The sequence below is a fragment of the Nansenia antarctica genome (assembly GCF_963989245.1).
Source record: "Nansenia antarctica genome assembly, chromosome: 4".
NCBI lineage: Eukaryota > Metazoa > Chordata > Actinopteri > Argentiniformes > Microstomatidae > Nansenia > Nansenia antarctica.
Window position 1 is genome coordinate 30,751,797 of NC_137689.1, and position 19,512 is coordinate 30,771,308.

The 19,512-nt window shown below is 46.6% G+C and overlaps 1 protein-coding gene across 1 annotated transcript in view; it reads right to left on the minus strand.

Moving 5' to 3' along the window:
• Positions 1–18,457, minus strand: part of LOC308155963 (glutamate receptor ionotropic, kainate 4-like) — a gene marked incomplete at both ends in the record, with an annotated part of 149,780 nt that extends 131,323 nt beyond the window's left edge. The window contains 3 exons of the mRNA XM_080529327.1: positions 14,910–15,007; positions 16,061–16,225; positions 18,385–18,457. Of these exons, the coding sequence (XP_080385453.1) occupies positions 14,910–15,007; positions 16,061–16,225; positions 18,385–18,457 (336 nt within the window). The remainder of the gene's footprint in view (positions 1–14,909; positions 15,008–16,060; positions 16,226–18,384) is intronic.
• Positions 18,458–19,512: the final 1,055 nt, after the last annotated feature.

The following is a 19,512-nucleotide window of genomic DNA, read 5'->3' on the forward strand; positions in this document are numbered from 1 at the left end:
ATATACAAATATATTATAGTCAAAATAGAAATACTTTAAATTTAATGGGGGGGTGTCTGTAAATAACCCCATGAAAAGTGATTATTTTATGTTAATTAACCTGCCGTACATTTGTACATTTCTAGCTTACTTATTGCAGGACTGGTTTGTTATGTGATTTATATGTTGTTTGAATAGGATATCAGTGACTTTTATTTCGAAGAGCTTTGGGCGAAATGTAGGCCTACGTGTTTTGTTCTCTTTCATAGTATTCGTTTCGTATCTCACTATGGGAACCTGCGTGACCTCATCAGAAACTGAATTACACTGCGCCAGCCCATTGGCTGGCCCAGGCGACGCTTGTGTCACGAGGGACGGGACCCTCCGCCTATATAAAGCGTACACACAGCGTCTGTCGTCATTCAAAAACCTTTTCTCGCTTCTCACTGGAGCTGACAACAACTGTGCGGGTGGCTAGAGCTAAACAGTCCACAGATACGAGCAACCAAACTCGTGCCGACGGGCGCTCTGCTGCTAAACTGCACTTTCGTTGACGTTCACAGGAGTTGAAATACTTCTGTTGAAGAGTAGGAATACTCTGACTCGGGGTAGCGATACCCCGTGTTACGATTCGAGTTGCAACACTCGCCTTGCTCGGAACGAAAATAGTAGCGATACTCCTCGTTCTGAACGACGCGTGTAGCAATACTCCCTGTTCTGCGAGTAGGAATACTCCGAACGGTTACGGGTAGCAATACCCAGTGTGAGAGACAAAAGTAGAAATAACTTTATCTCTATAACGCACTGCTAGCGGGTAGATAGTAATATCCCTCCCCTGGCCCCTCTGTTTTCCCTTGATAGCTGACAAGCTAACGGGTGAAGTAGCGAGGCGTGCTAGCAGCTAGCCTACAACCCTTAGCCAGAAATGGCTAACGTTGAGGCTAGCGGACCTAGCACAGCCGAGACTAGCCGGAAGACCTGCCCGTGCGGCAAGTCAATGGCTAGCTGGGACACTCACTCTAAGTGTGCAGTGTGTCTGGGATTAATCCACGCCCGGGCCGCTGTTATCTCTACCGATGAGTGTATCCACTATGCAGTGTTCCCCAAGAAATCTCTCCGCCGACGGCTAAGTCGCATGGCTAGCCTGTCGGGAGAAGATCCGCTTCTGTGTAAGGCAGCCGAAACGCTGCCATCACAGTCTAACGCGGACATGTCTCCAGGTTTACCGACACCATGCTGGGCGGACTTAGTGCCACATAGCCCTGACATCGGTTTCCCGGTACTGGATGACAAGGGGATGGACAGCTTTACCGCTGCTCGCTACGAGAGAGGTAACCAACGCCTGACGGAGGTAACCAACCCTCCGCCCCGTCTCCCATCTACTGCGACATGCAGGACATGTGCAAGCGAGCAGCGGAGAGGCTGAATATCCCCTGGCCCGTCGCCCAAACCGAAACTGCTATGTCACGCTTTGACGGCAAAAGACTGCAGACGGCGGCTAAGACGGGGAAACAAGTTATGCCGTTCTTCCCCGAGCTACTCGATGAGATAGCAGTTACGTGGAAAGAACGGCCATTCAGCGAGAAACACCCAATAATCGGGGGTTCTCGACTGGATTGTGAGGGGATGGACTCCCTCGGCCTCCGCCACATCCCACCGGTCGAGCCGGTGGTGGCGCGCCACCTGCACCCGAAGACCCCCGTATCTTCGGCTGCCCCGTCCCTACCCTCCAAGTCGGACCGCTTCCAGGCTAGCCTAGTGCTACAAAGCAGCGGCACTGACAGCGAGGGCTCTCAATGCCTCCGCACTCCTATCAGCCTACCAGGCTGAGCTGGAGGAGGATATGACCGCTAACCCAGACAATATGCCTACCCTATGGGAGGAAATCTGCGTTATAACGGATCACATCCTCCGTCTCCACAAGACGGCCATTCAAGCCACGGGTAAATCCATGGCTCTCATGGTACTGCAGGAGAGGGCGCGTTGGCTCGGTCTCACCAACCTGTCGGCGAAGGAGAGAGAAGAAATTCTCGACACCCCTATCGTACCACAGGGTCTCTTCGGTGCAGCAGTCACCTCAATGCAGAAGAGATGTGAGGAGAAAAAGAGAGAGGATGAAGCTATGGAGCTGTGCCTTCCGAGAAGAGCACAGCCCGCAGCGCCCGTGACCCAGCCACGGCAGTCATATGCGCAGGCTATCTCTCGCCCGGCCCCTGCCTTCAAGATCCCCAGAGCGGCTAGACAGCAGGCAGCGCCCAGGCACCCAGAGGTCCCAAGAAACCATGGGCCAGAAAACAGGCTCCCCGGGACAGACCTCAGGCGTCCCCGCCCCCTCCCCCTGGCCGCCGCGTCGGCGAGGAAGAAGAAGCGGGTGATCTGACAGCCTCTCCTCGGGAGGAGAGCGAGTCCAGTCGGCCCCCCTCGCTGACCGCCCTGTACCCTCCCAGCTCCGTTCCAGAGCAAGTTCGGTACGACATGTTCCATACAAAGTGCAAGACCACGGTCGGCGTCCGTGTTCACACGCCTTCCGGGGGAAAGCTGAGAGACTGTTCATACTACAAAGTTGTTTGTCACTCAAGCACGTTAATGCACAATGTATTAAAAATGTCCCGACAAGCGCATCCAGGCAGAGTGCCAAGGGCGTTGTTAACAATGTTGAAAAGCATAAAAATAAAAGAGATGTTGAAAAACAAATCTTTCTCTGCCATAACGCAGACCGTGGGACTAGCCCGTCCCGCGGCTGTGATGCAGAAAGCGGCCCGACCGCGCACAGCGCGGGAAGGCACGCTAGGCGGCTGTTGCGCGCCCCGGCCACAAGGGGGCGCCAACAACTCGCAGGTGACGGTTTGGCCAGTCAGCCCGCTTTGCACGCATCAACGGGAATGGACAGACTGCACACAGTCAGACTGGGTGTTGAGGACACTACGAAGGGGCTACAGGCTCCAATTCTGTGTCGCTCCACCCCCATTCAGAGAAATACTGTACTCTCGAGCTCAGGGCGAACGAGCCAATATTCTCCAGGAGGAAATCTCCATTCTAAGGGAGAAAGGAGCTATAACAGTTGTACTTCTCGAGGAGACCCACAGAGGTTTCTACTCGAAGTATTTTCTGGTCCCAAAGAAAGGGGGGGGCATGAGGGCTATTCTAGACCTCCGTGTCTTGAATCAGCATCTCAGAAAATAAAATTCAGGATGTTGACACACTCTTCCCTGCTAAGTTTCATACGAGCAGGGGATTGGTTCACATCAATCGACCTGAAGGACGCTTATTTCCACATTCCGATATATCCTCCACACAGGAAATATCTGAGATTCGCTTTCCAAGGGATAGCGTACGAATATGTGGTCCTTCCCTTTGGCCTGTCACTAAGCCCAAGGGTGTTTGTAAAATGCACAGAGGCAGCAGTGGCCCCTCTCAGACAGAGGGGTATCAGAGTGGCCACATATATCGACGACTGGTTAGTGGCAGCCACCAACCGCGAGGAGGCGGCGCGTCACACAGCGGTCATTTCGAAACACCTAACGAATCTGGGGTTCCGAATAAACATGGAAAAGAGCATCGCGTTTATAGGGCTCACACTGGACTCTATCCGAGCCAAGGCGTTTTTGTCTCCAGAAAGAGTGGAGACGATGCGCGCGACTATAGCGCTGTTTCGCAGGGGCAACTTAGTTACCCTCAAACAATGCCAGAGGTTGTTAGGCTTGATGGCCTCCGCTGTGGTGGTCATACCCCTGGGGCGCCTGTACATGAGAGGCATCCAGCGCTGGGTGGCCTCTCTGGGCCTGGACCCCCACCGCGACGGTCACCGTCGTGTGAGGGTCTCCAGGGATTGCTCACTGGCTCTGCACCAGTGGAAGGACCCAGGTTTCATAACACAGGGTGTTTCTATGGGACCTGGCCTGAACAGAAAAGTAATCACCACGGACGCCTCTCTGAGAGGCTGGGGTGCCACTTTCGAAGGGAGAACGATAAACGGGGGTTGGGACCCGCACTTACGTTCTACCCATATAAACGGCCTGGAACTGCTAGCTGTTCACTTGGCTCTGAAACATTTCCTCCCGTGGTTGAGAGGACATCATGTTTTGGTGAGGACAGACAACTCCACGGTCGTTGCCTATGTAAACAGACAGGGGGGACTGAGGTCCCACCAGTTACACACCATGGCACACAGACTGATAGCATGGAGCAGTGCACACATGCGGTCGCTGAGAGCAACCCATGTACCGGGCATTCTGAACTACGGAGCAGATTTGTTGTCCAGGGGCAACCCACTGTACGCAGACTGGAGGCTTCACCCCGAAGTAGTGAAACAGATTTGGTCACGATTCGGTCAAGCGACCGTAGACGTTTATGCTACGGCAGAGAACGCCCAGTGTCCCCTGTTCTTCTCTCTGCGCGATCGGGGAGCCCCGCTGGGAGTGGACGCATTAGCGCACGAGTGGCCGAGGACCCTCCTGTATGCGTTCCCACCGGTGGCACTCATTCCCCCGACTCTGGCCAGAGTGAGGGAAGGAGATCTGTCCATGGTGCTGATAGCCCCGCGTTGGCCGGGAAAGCACTGGTTGGCGGAGATTTTTCATCTCCTATCCGGTCCGCCATGGCAACTACCGCTGCGCAGGGACCAAAGACATATTACTGAACGGGCCTACCGGGCCCAGGCCCAGGGGCCCCAGAGATCAGGGGGCCCTTTGCATTTCTTGTCGCAGGGATGCCGGTAGAAAATGTCCTACTGTAACTGGGACAAATGAGATTCCTTATATGAACGTAAAAAAACTATTTTGAATATACTTTTGAATATACTATTTTTAACAATTTTATAGGGGCCCACGTCTTGCAAAAAAAAAGAGAAGCTTGTGTGGGCTACATAGTTTCTATAGCCTACTCAGATTCTAATGCGAATACAGGCTACATTCCCATTAGATTAATGAGTAGGCTATAGAAACTAGACACTAGAGGGCGCCATTAAAGTTTGTGTACTGGGGACAGGTCACGAGGTCACACTGGTGCAGGTCTTTTACAGATCTTTTATTAAGGCTGAAGATGATAAAAGCCCACAAGGACTACTCCGCGTAATTATCGATTGTGGCCTGCAATCTATGTTTCCAAATGTCTATGTTGCGCTGCGGCTATTTTTGACTCTGCCTGTAACCAATTGCGAAGGGGAGCGGTCATTCTCTGTGCTGTCCAGGATTAAAAACGAATTGCGGACTAAAATGACGCAACACCGTCTCAAGGCTCTTTCTCTCATGGCAATTGAGAGCGAACTGACCAAATCACTGGACTTTAATGATATCGTGGATGATTTTGCACGAAAGAGAGCCAGGAAAAAATGCATGCATAAGGTAAGACTATTTTATGATTAATTTAGTCTTATAAAGCCATCCTGTGGTTGCTATATATGACACCATAGTGTTGCCAATTGTTTTTGGTTGAAAGCGGTGTATTTTGTTACTGTACATGTACTGTTGTTGGCTTCAATTGAGTGTGGCATGCCTGTGTTGTAAATCCTGTGTCGTTGAAATACAGGTGAATTTTTTCTAGTTATTGTGCTGTTGGCTTTGAGTGTTCCTCCGCTGTAAAACCTGTTGAGATGCAGGTAAACGTAGGCTATGTCTTATATACTGTTGGCATTGTGTTAACTTGCGCTCTAAAAAAAAAAAGTGTTTGCGCTGGGGAGGGGGGGGGCCTTTCTACACGTCCAGGCCCAGGGGCCCATTTTTTCATGACCGTTAGCTCCTTCATAAAGACGGTCCTATTGCTTGCTTTGGCTTCGGCTAAGCGCATAGGTGAAGTCCATGCGCTCTCGGTGCACCGAGAGTGTACAAAGTTCTCCCCAGGGGACTCTAGGGTCAGTCTGATGCCTAACCCAGCCTTTATTCCTAAGGTTATAGGCTCTTGCACTCCTATAGAGTTGGCTGCCTTCTATCCCCCGCCTTTTGCCTCGGAAGAGCACAGGCGGTTGCATACTTTATGTCCTGTCCGCGCGCTGCGTGTTTACATAGACAGGACTCAGGGTTGCAGGAAAGGTGACCAGTTGTTTGTATCCTGGGCGAATCCACACACGGGAAAGCCAGTGTCGAAACAACGCCTTTCCCATTGGGTAGTGCCTTGGTAGTGCTATTGCCTTGGCTTACTCTAGTAAGGGTCTACAGCCCCCCGCGGGCTTACGTGCGCACTCTACTAGAGGTTTGGCGACCTCCTGGGCACTCTTTAAAGGGGTGTCTATTCAGGAGGTGTGTGCGGCGGCGTGCTGGGCTTCGCCCCACACGTTCGCTAGATTTTATAGGTTGGATGTTACGGCTCCAACGCTATCACACTCAGTCCTCAGTTTGGGGTCCTCTTAGGACGTAGTTCCTAGAGTGTGAGGGTCCATTCTGGGACAGTTGTCGTTTTACAGGCAGGTCTGGCAATACGGGAGTAAGTATATTCCCATAGTGAGATACGAAACGAATACTATGAAAGAGAACTTTAGGTTATTTACATAACCCCGGTTCTCTGAGTAGTATTCGTGAGTATCTCACCGGACCACCCTCCTTGCTTTAGAAGCGAGAAAGAGGTTGCTTGTTTTGAATGACGACAGACGCTGTGTGTACGCTTTATATAGGCGGAGGGTCCCGTCCCTCGTGACACAAGCGTCGCCTGGGCCAGCCAATGGGCTGGCGCAGTGTAATTCAGTTTCTGATGAGTTCACGCAGGGGGCGTTCCCATAGTGAGATACTCACGAATACTACTCAGAGAACCGGGGTTATGTAAATAACCTAAAGTTTTATTCGGCTTCCGTAATGAATGAATGAATGAATGAATGAATGGACTTTATTGTCATTGCTACAGTACAGGTACCAAACAACGAAATTTAGGAGGGGTGGCTCCCCTGGTGTTAGGAAAGAAAAAAAAAAAAAAAAAACGTTTAAAAAAATCACAAGAAGGGAAGGAGCTGGTTTACATAAATAAAGGCTATGTACACTATCCACTGTACTATACTGTACAGATAGACGACTAGGGTTGTCATATTGCACAATAGTATTATTTCACATTTATTTAAAGTGTCACAGTTTGCAGGCTTGAAATGTACATGTTTGTGCCTCAGCACTACACCTGATTTTTTTCAGTCCAGCAGCTGCCATCAATCCGTCCAGACTGTCCAGGGCCCAGAACTTAGGTCTTTGCTGTGTTCAGGGCCTGGACGGCCCTGTGGTAGAAGCTGTTCTTCAGTCTGTTTGTCCTTGCGGCCAGGGTCCTGAACCGCCTTTTCGAGGGCAGCCTGGTAAAGTGTTCGTACCCAGGGTGGGTCGGGTCCCTGGAGATCTTGGAGGCCTTCCTGAGACAGCGTGTGTTGTACAGCTCTTCCAGAGAGGGGAGGGGGGCGCCGGTGATCTTCTGTGCTGTTCTCACGACTCTCTGTAGCGCATTTCTCTCCGCTGTTGTGCAGCTGGAGAACCAGTTGCAGATGCCGTAGGTGAGGATAGTCTCCACTGTGCCGCGGTAGAAGGTCACCAGTATCTCCTGCTTGCTGTGTTCCTTCCTGAGGACTCTCAGGGTGTATAGCCGCTGTTGTGCCCTCTTGATGGTGGCTTTTGTGTTGTCCTTCCAGGTCAGGTCATCCCGCATGTGCATCCCCAGGAATCGGAGGGTTGAGACTCTCTCCACGCTCTCTCCGTCGATGAGCAGGGGCTGGATCTCGGACTTTTTCCTCCTGAAGTCTACGATGATTTCCTGGGTCTTTGACTTGTTCAGCAGCAGGTTGTTAACCTTGCACAGCTTGCTCAGTTGCTCTACCTCATCCCTGTACGCCGCCTCGTCCCCCCCCGAGATGCATCCCACCACGGTGGTGTCGTCTGCAAACTTTACGATGGAGTTGCTGGGGTGGACGGGGGTGAAGTCGAAGGTGTAGAGGTTGTAGAGGATGGGGCTTAGCACGCAGCCCTGGGGGGACCCAGTGCTGAGTCTGAGGGCTGTGGAGGTGTGGGGGCCCACCCGCACCCTCTGGGGGCGGTCGGTCAGGAAGTCCTTGATCCACGCACATATAGAGTGTGATAGACCCAAGTCTAGTAGTTTGGTCACTAGCCTGTCTGGAAGGATGGTGTTGAAGGCGAGCTGAAGTCCACGAAGAGCAGTCTCGCGTAGCTGTTTCCCCTCTCCAGGTGGGATAGAGTGGCGTGGAGAGTTGTCGCGATGGCGTCCTCTGTGGACCTGTGGGCTCTGTAGGCGAACTGGTATGGATCCAGGTTGGGCGGGAGGCGTGTGAGTATGTGGGCCCGGACTAGTTTCTCGAAGCACTTCATGATGATTGGTGTGAGTGCCACCGGGCGGTAGTCGTTTAGGCAGCTCACCGTGCTTTTCTTCGGGACTGAGATGATAGTTGAGGTTTTCAGGTATGATAATGATGAAGCTCTCTACAAGTTTATTATTAGCTCTGATCACAAAAGGATAACGTAAAGGAAGAAAGTTTAATGGACCCGTATGAGGCCATAAATTCTTACAGTGCAATTTATTAGTTTGAATATATTATATGTGGACTTTCACGGTTGAATGATTGCAAGAAGAAATAAAGAAACAAGTAAATTACAGCAGTAAGTTTCAAGCCTTTTCATAATACGGGGATCTGTTACAGAGTCTGTAAACATGCAAGATAAATAGCATACATATAAAAATAACACACTTAAGTTCATTTTTGATATGATTCCTATGGAATATTTGACATATAGGTCTAAATGTAAGGTTACAGTATTCTATAAGATTTGGTCTCCGTTCTTAGATTATATTGGTACCAGACTGGCAGCCATTATAATGAAGGGTTTGGTGGATTACACTCAGGAAAATACACAAGACTAATGTGTAACAGATCTGTAATGTATGGGTCACAATGTATATGATTTGCTGTGTTGGTGTTTGTGCTGCCGCTGTGTTTAGGATTGTAAGACTTGAGATGTTGTCTCCGATGGGGGTGATCCCCCCATATATTAGGGTATCTATGGCATTTGTTGTGTCATTTTCTTTTCTGTTTATTTCTGATATGTGACATGCCTCCCCTCCCCTGTTTTTTCTTTTCTTTTCTTTTCTTTGTGTTTTTTGTTTGTTTATTTTGTTTTAAAACGAACATGCTCTGTTATTGTTTATGGACAATGTACTGCATATAGGGAAGTGCAAAACTAGTTTTCTACTCTTATCTGGGACAATAACCTTCCCCATGGACACTAGCTGTTCTGATGTCCTGTGTGTACATGACTTTATGTGAAATTCAATAAAAGAAATATGAACCCAAAAATAACACACTTACGTAAGTGGGCAGTTACATATAAATATCTGATTTGTGACACAAACGCGACACAGACAGTTAATCCATATTTATTTCTGTCTCAGACATGTTTTTACAACTGCATTTACACTCGTTGTAGAAATTGTGTGCTAGAGAAAACGAGACACATTCTGTATCTGAGATTTAGGAGCTGATAGCAAACTCCCCGGTGTGACCTTAATGCGTGAACTCGGCAGCAACAACATACAACACTTTCTCCAGCAGTTAACGGTCACCATGACAACGATGTCAACGATAGGGAAATAAGCCACATTAAAACCACATTCATGTGGGGACAGGAGCACTGTAATAATCTCGGGGGCGGCTGTGGCGCAGGAGGTAGAGTCGGCGTCTAAAGCCCAATGCACACGGCGTGCGATTTTGTTGCACGACAACATTCGATTCTCAATTCACACCACCGAAGTGTGTGGGTGTGAATGGAGAATCGAATGTTGGCGTGCGACAATATCACATTGCAATGCACACGGCGTGCAATGCGAATTTGGCGCACGACAACATTCGATTCTCCATCGATGGGGTGAATTGAGAATCGAATGTTGTCGTGCGACAAAATCGCACGCCGTGTGCATTGGCCTTAATGACCGTTGAGAAGCCGTTGAGAAGCCCTGCGTAGCTGTTACAAAGGTTCTTTGTTACCTCATTGAGCATTCTCTGTTCTCTGAGTCATCTTGGCTGGGCGCCCACTTCTCTAGGGAGAGTAGCCACAGTACTACATTTTCTCAATTTATAGACAATTTGACAAAACCGTGGACTGATGAATATCTAAACTCTTTGAGATTACTTTGTAACCTTTTCCAGCTTCATGCAATTCAACAATGCTGGATCGTAGGTCTTCTGAGATCTCTTTTTTGCAAGGCGTGGCTCACATTAGCAGATGCTTCTTGTGTTGTGAATAGCAAACTCAAAACGTTTGAGTGTTTTTTATAAGGCAAAGTATCTCTAACCCACACCTCCAATCTTGTTTCATTGATTGGACTCCAGGTTTGCTAACTCCTGCCTCCAATTAGCTTTTGTAGAAGTTATTAGCCTAGGTGTTCACATACTTTTTCCAACCTACACTGTGAATATTTGAATGATGTATTCAATATGGACAAGAACAATACAATCATTTATATGTTATCAGTGTTGGGCAATATTACTTAGTAGAGTAATATATTAGTTATTACATATTACTCCTTAGGAAAGTAATATCCTTATATTACTTATTACTTGGAATCAAGAGTAATAATATTACTTTACTTTTATATTACATATTACTTTCCCCCTTTCCACCCGCAAAAATATGTACAACAACACAATCTACTACTACATACTCAGCGACAAGGTTTTTCAGATCGTCTCCACTAAATGCGGCATCTTTCTTGAAATCCAGTTTCTGTTGTTTTGCTGGCGTGGCCTCCGTGTTATCGGCAGGGGCTTTCGCAACCAGTTTAACTTTGTCGTGGGCCTTTTCCAGGTGCTTCAACAGGTTGGATGTAGTATTTTTCGCGGAAGACAGTAGTTTTCTTCCCGCACAAAGTTTGCAACGGAGATTAATATTTTTGTCATCCTTGACAGACACAAAGTCAAAATAGTGTCGATACTTCCAGCCGTGGAAAGTAAAACGCTGTTCATCATCATCCGCCATGGTTTGATTTGTTTTGAGAAACGCCGCCACGCTGTCAGTTGTCAACACACTAGGCTACGTCATAAATGTGTGCAGGCTGCGGCACGTTCTAAAAGGAACAGATCTATAAGCTACTATGCACCTCCGCGCAGTGTGCTGATAGCTTGTATATCTGTTCTATCTTTGCACGCAACAACCCCGGTACTATACATGAATTATACGTTTAACAGCCATTGTAACGGGTAACGAGGCCCTTATTTGGCGGAGTAACGAGGTATAATATTACTTTTTCGCAGAGTAGTCTCGTTATATTACTCGTTACTGGGTAAAGTAATAATATTACAGTAATATATTACTTAGTAACTCGTTACTGCCCAACACTGTATGTTATTAGTTAGAACAGATTGTGGTTTTTCATTATTGTAACTTAGATGAAGATCAGACCATAGACACATTGATACATAAATGCAGGGAATTCCAAAGGGTTCACTTACTTTTTCTTGCCACTGTATATTCAAAAATGTATTGCACTCAAAAGCGTCAGGATAAGCTAGTATCAGGGCTGGACTGGCCATCTGGCATACCGGGCATTTGCCCGGTGGGCCGCGGTAGTTTTGGGCCGAGCCGACCGGCAAAATAAAAAAATAAAAATAAAGTTTTTTTTTTTTTTTTTTTTTTACAGCCGGCCCGGCAGAAAGCTACCATCGAACGGCCCATAAATCGAAAGCTACCATTGAACGGCCCATAAATCAGGGGCAGCGGCCCATTGGGCAATTTTCTATACAGACACTGGGCTGGCCCAATCAACAGAGAGAAGGGGGGGGGGGGTCAGGGGTCACGCACGCAGCACCAGACCTCCGTCTCAGTTTCGCGGTAGTTTTGGGCCGAGCCGGCAGGCAAAATAAATGTAGTTAGCCTGGATAGTTACTAGATAGATACTAAGAGAGATGGAGTGCAAAAGCACACTAAAACGGAAGGGAGGCTGGGAAAAACGTAGGGAGAAAAACTAAAAGAAACTCGAGGCAGATGCTGCCAAATGTGTAAACATTAGGGACATGTTTGCTGCACCCTCAAGTTTACCACAGCAGCAACAGCAACAGGTTGAAGAGGAGGCTGGCAGGGAGGAGCGGGTGCAGGGTACAGATACAGAGGATAGAGAGGATACAGAAGAAGCGGGGCCGAGTCAGCCTGTAACCGTTGACCCGGTAAGGAAAATATAGGTAGCTGTTAGGGGTGTAACGGATCGCCCCCCACGGTTCGGCACGCATGTGTACTGCGGATCAATTGCAAAATGTAACCAAGTAATAATATTACTTAATATTAGTTAATATCCCTTGTAAATCACAATGTAGAGTTGCCATGAAAAGATAGACGCGACAGTTGCGTGCTTTGTTTTACTCTAAAGCGCAATGATAGGTTGATAAATCTAGAACAACAAGGCTGCGTTCGGAAATTCGCTCTGGAATCTGATCACTGAGTACACTGGTCTACTTGCACTGGTACCATTGCTTACTGTCTGTATGTAGTCGTCTTTGTAGTGGTTTGGGGGAATACTACAGTTTGTCATATGACTGTACAGCACACAGTATATAAGACGAGTATATAAGGCAAGTATTTTTGTGCTGGTGGGTGTGGTCCGACCGATTGGGGTGGGCCTGTCTGGGCCAAAAATGCCAGGGCCTAATTGTTGTCCCAGTCCAGCCCTGGCTAGTATGAAGCTATTTTGCCGTTTTTCTGTGTAGGAAGCAGGCTAATTTACAAGCGGCCAATTAGTGGTCATTGTGTGTAAATAGCAGGTTGAGCATTGAAGAGAGAGGGTCATTTGAGTACCTCTTTTAGTAGGTAAAAAGGCACAGGTGTTCTAGTGTTAACCACAGAGCGCACCGGACACAGGCTATTGTTGGAGAAATGTGGTTATTCTGTTTGATCACCACTGGTCCTGCTCAAGCCTGAGATAATGTATATGTATGTATATGTCAGAGCTGAATATACCGTACTGAGAATAAATATCCACCAACATATATAAACATTATTAGCCTACCATAAATCAGTCAAAACCAGATTCATCCTTGATCGATATAGGGTAACTTATTAACCTCTACAGTACAAAGCTATAGAATACCGGTGATGTCGCAACGGTCGCTCAAATGCTTCACTTTAATAATCTTTGAATATCAACAGAAAATGCACATATTGATAAACAATGGATTTTGGGAGGTGCAAGAGGAAGGCTGGGAAGATCATCAAGGACCCCCCAGTCACTCCCTTTTCTCTCTCCTGCCCTTCTGGCAAAAGGTACCGGAGCATCCAGACCCGGTCCAACAGGCTCCGGAACAGTTTCTACCCACAGACCATTAGACTGCTCAACTGACCTTCCCAGCCCACCCCCCCCTGCCCAACCTCCAGTATATTCAGTATATTCATATAATACCTTGAAATCACTGGTCTCTAAGAAACTGCTACATCAACAAATGCCTTTGTCTATGTCTATCTGTTTTTACATCTGATAGATATGTGAGTGGATGAGTGGATACGTGTGGGGTGTGGTGGAGATGAGATAAAGCCATTGATATCCTACAGTATAAAGCGATATCTGGAGGACCTATCCAATATGGATATATACGTAGAAGGGTTGTTTTGAGACAACAGACAACTCATTTATTTTATTTTATTCAACATTACTTTATCAACCTCCGTATTAAGGTCCAATTAAGACAGCACTGTCAGAGGACAAGCTAGACGTAGCCATACATCACAATGCATTTGATCAGCATACAGTACATGTAAAAATGTAAATGAGTACATCACATTTCGACAACCAGAAAGGCAATGTCAGTAGAGTATCTATATAGCACACTCGCTTGGATAGAATAGTCTATAGAGTCATGGGTAAAATGACAGTTGCCAATAACGACTACAGCCAGTGGAACTGATTGTGCCCAGCATCCTAAACCTTGAAGTGTAGCGCATCAAGACTGTGTCTACCACCTCAAATTAATTCATTTACGCCCAGCCAAATCCATGTTTAGAGGTAACTAGCTAACATGACATTGATCATACTCGTAAGACTTTTCACTTTTCAAACAACGCAGGTCGAGAGAGGACGCTGGTGTTCCTTGTTTTCGCCGCTTCTCCGCCCGAAATCTAGAAATACTTGCAGTATACAGAGTAGATTGTCCTACAAAGACACTTAGATTTAGATTTAGTAATATGAAAATGAATTAGACCCCTATACTTTCTTTTATTTATTATTTTGTTTATTTTTATTTTTACTACTCAATCTTTTCAGTTTGTAAAGCGTCTTTGAGTGTCTAGAAAAGCGCTATATAAGTCTAATGTATTAATATTATTATTATTATTATTATTATCAACAACACTGGTCAGTTCCACCCCATCATAATGGCATAATGAGAAGCAGAGACTTGGCCAGACTCCTGTGTACCTCGCCCCCGTAGGCTCTCAGGGGGTGCCATGGAAATGTGTTGACATAATGGAGAGACAAAACGCAATGAGCACTCACACACACACACACACACACACACACACACATCTGTTCTGTTCTGGTCTAGTCTCTGCGCCAGCAGGACACAATACTCCAATCCAAAAGAACATCAGACATCACACACCGTCAGCAGAAGGGGACCCAAGGTGAATGTGGCTAATGGGGAATTGTCTGCAAACACAGCCATCATTAGAAGCACATTGAATCTCATTCAAACAAGCCAATCTAAAACGCCTGTGTGAATGAATAGATATAGTTCCCGATGCCTAAAGAAAAGAGTGTCTTGAGAGAACAGGCCCGTAGCACTCTCTACTAATGAAATTCAGAGAAAGCAGGAGACAATGTCACCCAATGTTCGTCTTTGCTATTTGTCACCTGATACTCACTCAGTGTCCTGAATAATACACACATACAGACGCACGCACACACACACACACACACGCGCACACAGACGCACGCACACACACACGCACACAGACGCACGCACACAGACAACACACACTCACCTCTTTCTCTCCACAGATATTGCTGATGATGGAATCGGAGGCAGGGCTGGCAGAGGGTCCAAGGACTGCCACAACTCCCTTGGAGATGATCTGGCACACTGTCAAAGGACAGAGGAGGGAGGAGAGGGAGAGGGAGTCGGATGAGATCATAGTCGTCTAGGCAATAGTAGTAGTGAAACCAACATGGGGTCTTAGAATAAGAGACAGACTCTATTACCAGTGTGACCAATGAAAGCTCTGTGGTTTCCATTGACGGCACACCAGACCCAAACTGTAGCCTTTAGCCTAAACATAGTGTTAGCAGCAGTGGTGGCAGCACGCCACAGCACAACAACACCGTGACAAAACGAAATACATATCTTCTGAAGAGACGAAATCACAATTAGCATACGGAGCTGACAACCATGTCTAGGGTTTTCAGCGCCTTTATCAAAACAGCACTATTTCATGCCCTGGGGACGCCATCGTCTGGTTCCGGCATGGCTAACGACATTGACGTAATGTGACACCAACACTGGAGGAGACGCGGTCGGAGAGAGAGAGAGAAGGAACTGTCAGTGAAATGTGTAAAGCATGGGGTGTGTGTTGGTGTGTTTGGTGGAGGGCTTGACATTTCCTGCAATGAGTCCGCACTGGTCCCAGTCTAATGCTGTGGCGGGAGGTACTGTGTTCATTTCCACAGCCAACCAGCCATGGAGAGCAGGAAACCGGCCCGGGCGTTTCTCAGGGCAGGGGGAGAAGTATTTATCATTTCCCTTGCTGCTGGGCTACAAATGGATTCCCCCGGGGCTTCAGATTAAAATTGGATTTTTCATTTTTCATTTCACTTCTTCTCTAGTGCCGCCCGCTAACTCTGTCTCAGTCGCCTCTGGTCTTGGGTGCAATCGAAAGTGAATTCATAACAACCCCCTTTTCATTAGGTGACGAATAAGGTGAATGTTTGAATTAATTAATGTTATCCTCTGTCGTTGACACTCCTATACACGGGGCCAAACCAAACCCCATCTCTCTACCCATCCATCACTGCAACAACGGGTGCTTAACATTTACGGCAGTCGAGATAAGATCTCCCCTTTCGAATGTAAAGAGCTTTGAAACACTTTGTGAGCCCCACTCCCCCATCCCTTATCATGGTTAGAATAATCACTCACTGGTGTCCCCGGTCTCGTACTCGCTGTCTCTCAGGAGCTCAAAGATGTCCACCTCCACCTTGGCCAGCAGAGACAGGTTACTGACGCGGTTAATTCCTTCTTTGGCCAGAGTGATAGCCAGGCGCTCTCCACGACTGCATTCCATTGGGTCATCAAGAACTGCAGCTAATAAGAGATGAAGAGGAAACTCAGCAACTCTTTGAGAATAAAAAATGCATGTGGTTAATGCCTTCTTTGGCCAGAGTGATAGCCAGGCGCGCTCCACGACTGCACTTCATTGGGTCCTCAAGAACTGCAGCTTAATAGAGATGAAGAAGAAACTCAGCAACTCTTGGAGAATAAAAATGCATCATTATTGTTAAAACCAACGTGTTTGGGCCTGCAGCCTTCATCAAAGTTTTTTAATTGGCAGCTAAGAGAGGACAGGATAGCTTAATGGTTAGGCTATTTTGAGCAATACATCACACCATAGTTCAGTGAGGACACTTAGGTCGGTTTAATCACTGTTTAATGAAAATGCCGATACACTTAAGTGTGGCGTAATTGAATGGCTCCGCTCTGTATAGCTCCCTGCCTGAAGTTTAACAACACGAAACACAACTTAACATAGGCAGAGAGCCCATAACTGTCAAACCCCCCCCCCCCCCCCCCCCGTAGGTAGGTCAGATACTTGACCGAGCAGGTGGAGGCTAGAATGGAGGCTGGGGAGATGGGTGGGACAACCAATAGTACTTCTCTCATAGCCCCTTATTACCATCGCACTGTTTAACCATGATGGAGGGCTGCATACCTGGCTGCTTTACGCCTGTCCATAAACATGTGATGATGTTTCAGCATGTTCATAAACATGTGATGATGTTTCAGCATGTCCATAAACATGTGATGATGTTTCAGCCTGTCCATGAACAAGTGATGATGTTTCAGCCTGTCCATGAACATGTGATGATGTTTCAGCCTGTCCATGAACATGTGATGATGTTTCAGCCTGTTTATAAACATGTGATGACGTTTTGCAAACGTGTAAATCTGCTATCTGTCACCTGACTACGTCCTTGGACTTAAAAGCGTCTAGCCTGAACTAACGCAGGCTTCATCAGTTAAGTGAACCCTCATCCTGTTTTTAACAGCAATGAAACCAAAGTGAATGTCCACCCAAGGATAAATCCCATTTCCATTATAAATACGTCAATACCAATTACCAATGTTACAAAATCCTCATTGGAAATAAATACCACTTTGGAATTATTTCTTTGGAATTTCAATTCATCTGAAAACCCCAAACTGATTGTGATGTCCACTGATTCTTTGCTTTTCTCTCCTCTTACATTCCGTTGTCCTGCGAGGCAGAGCTCGAACAAAGACAAGATCCAGACTGCCTTTGTCTGTGATAATAAATATTTTATATTAAATGTCATCTGTTTTTTTCCTTGCTTCCCCTGACTATTCGCCTTGTCTCTCCACAAATGTCATGGAGTGGACGTGATGTAACACGTCCCTTCCTTGTTAACAGAGACTTCGGACCACAGAGGGATTTGGAGAGGGATAAAACGCCCGCCTGTCTGAGGGAGTTCACCATACTGCCACGGCTTCACTGCTCTACAATCATGTTAAGCCTTTATTTGACCTCGACAGTGAGACTCTGTTGACTTTTACAACGAAAGCCAATGCTTGGATGGCTGCCAGGGAGTGGGGATTAGGGCAGTACACCACCTCTGGGTTATCTTTCATTCACCTTTGATGGGAAGGTTTTGGCTTCAGAAGGACCCCTTGCGGGAGGACATCTAAGGTCTTTGTAAAAGCGGCTGTTAAGCAAACATGTTATGCAGGGTCAGAAGCCGGCCTGTTTTTTTCATTTAAGATAAAATGCAATTTTCTGCTTCACAGATGCATTTAGTCCACTGGAGCGTGCAGCAAACTGACAGCCGTTCAAGGTAAGACTGCTAATGTCAACTGAAGGGAATAGCTGTAGTATACTGCTACAAGTGAAACGCTCGTTTAACCACAATAAAGTGCAATGGGAAATACAGTCAACGACAAGAACTGGATCGCTAGCTTCACAACTACACAACAGATTTAAAACAGAAAAAAAAACTCAAATAATCAACGTATCACCAAGCCAGTGGATAGTCAGATCAGGCGTGTTAGTGCAGGGCTGGAAGGGACATGAGCACATCGTGGGGGTTCTCAGAGGAATGGTTTGAGAAACTCTGCTTAGCATTTATACCCATTTATATTCCATCCTAACCCGATGCCAACACCTTGACAGGACAGTAGGCGGAAGAGTGAAATTGTGCCGGCAGGGGATATAGTAGAGTGTTACTCACCAAGTCTCAGGGTGAATGGATTGCTGGATATGCTCTTGGCTAAGAGCAGCAGAGCGGCCCACACCAGGTGCATCTTCTATAACTCCTCATGGGGCTTACCTTGGGGTGCCCCGCTCACAGCCACCTGCACACACACAAGCAACCAAAAAACATTCAGTACAAACACCAGAGTTGAAGGGATGGTTCACCTCAGTCTCATACCGTATTCGGTTCCTTGCCATGAAAGGAGTCTATGGACAAGGACAGACTTCAATCCACACTCTGGTTGTGGTTATTATCTGAGCACTGTCACTAACTAACAGTTTGAAATGCCATGCCATGTGCAAGTAATTTAAGTAGTTTAAATCAAAGTCGTTGAGTCTTTTCAAAGATTTTGGGATGATTTGGGCATGACATTTCAATCCTGACAATTAAGGTACCATTGACTTACATGACATACATTGACTAACTGTTAGCAGTACAGTGCCAAAATAAGCATCTTGTATGTGGATTGAAATCTGTCCTTTCAGGGTACCCAAATTATGTGATTTTGTAATGGGGGTAAACTATCCCTTTAAAGCTTCACAATTAGACTTGTAAAGTGAGAGAATATGTCCAGTTCATTTCTAAACTTTCCTGAACATTCGGAATTCGGGAAATTACCAATTAGGATTTTCTCCCCAATGATTGACATGGCTTACTGAGTACTTTCAGCGCAAAAGGAAATTACACATTTAGCTGAGTTTAGAAATAAAAACAGGATATCTGATTACACAATTAAGCACCCATTTATGAATTCATTGACTGAATCTTCTTTTAACACTAGAACCGTCATGACGTCAATTTGACCCAAGTAGGTTTTTCAATTGTACATAACTACGTTTTAATAAAATATTGAAGTCCCCCCGTCTTTGACTTTTCCTAAAATGGTGTTGTGTTGCACTTCCTATTGTTAAATATGGTATAGATACATCTAAATAAAAAATACAGGTATTTATACCTATAACCGCCACGGCGTCAAATCGACCCACATATAAAAATGCATTATAACCGCTATAGGAAACGGCACAAACAATAGTCCCTCTACGCGGCATTGCATTGTTTATGTCGTTGCCTAGCAATTACAATGATATGATTCAAAGTCTACTC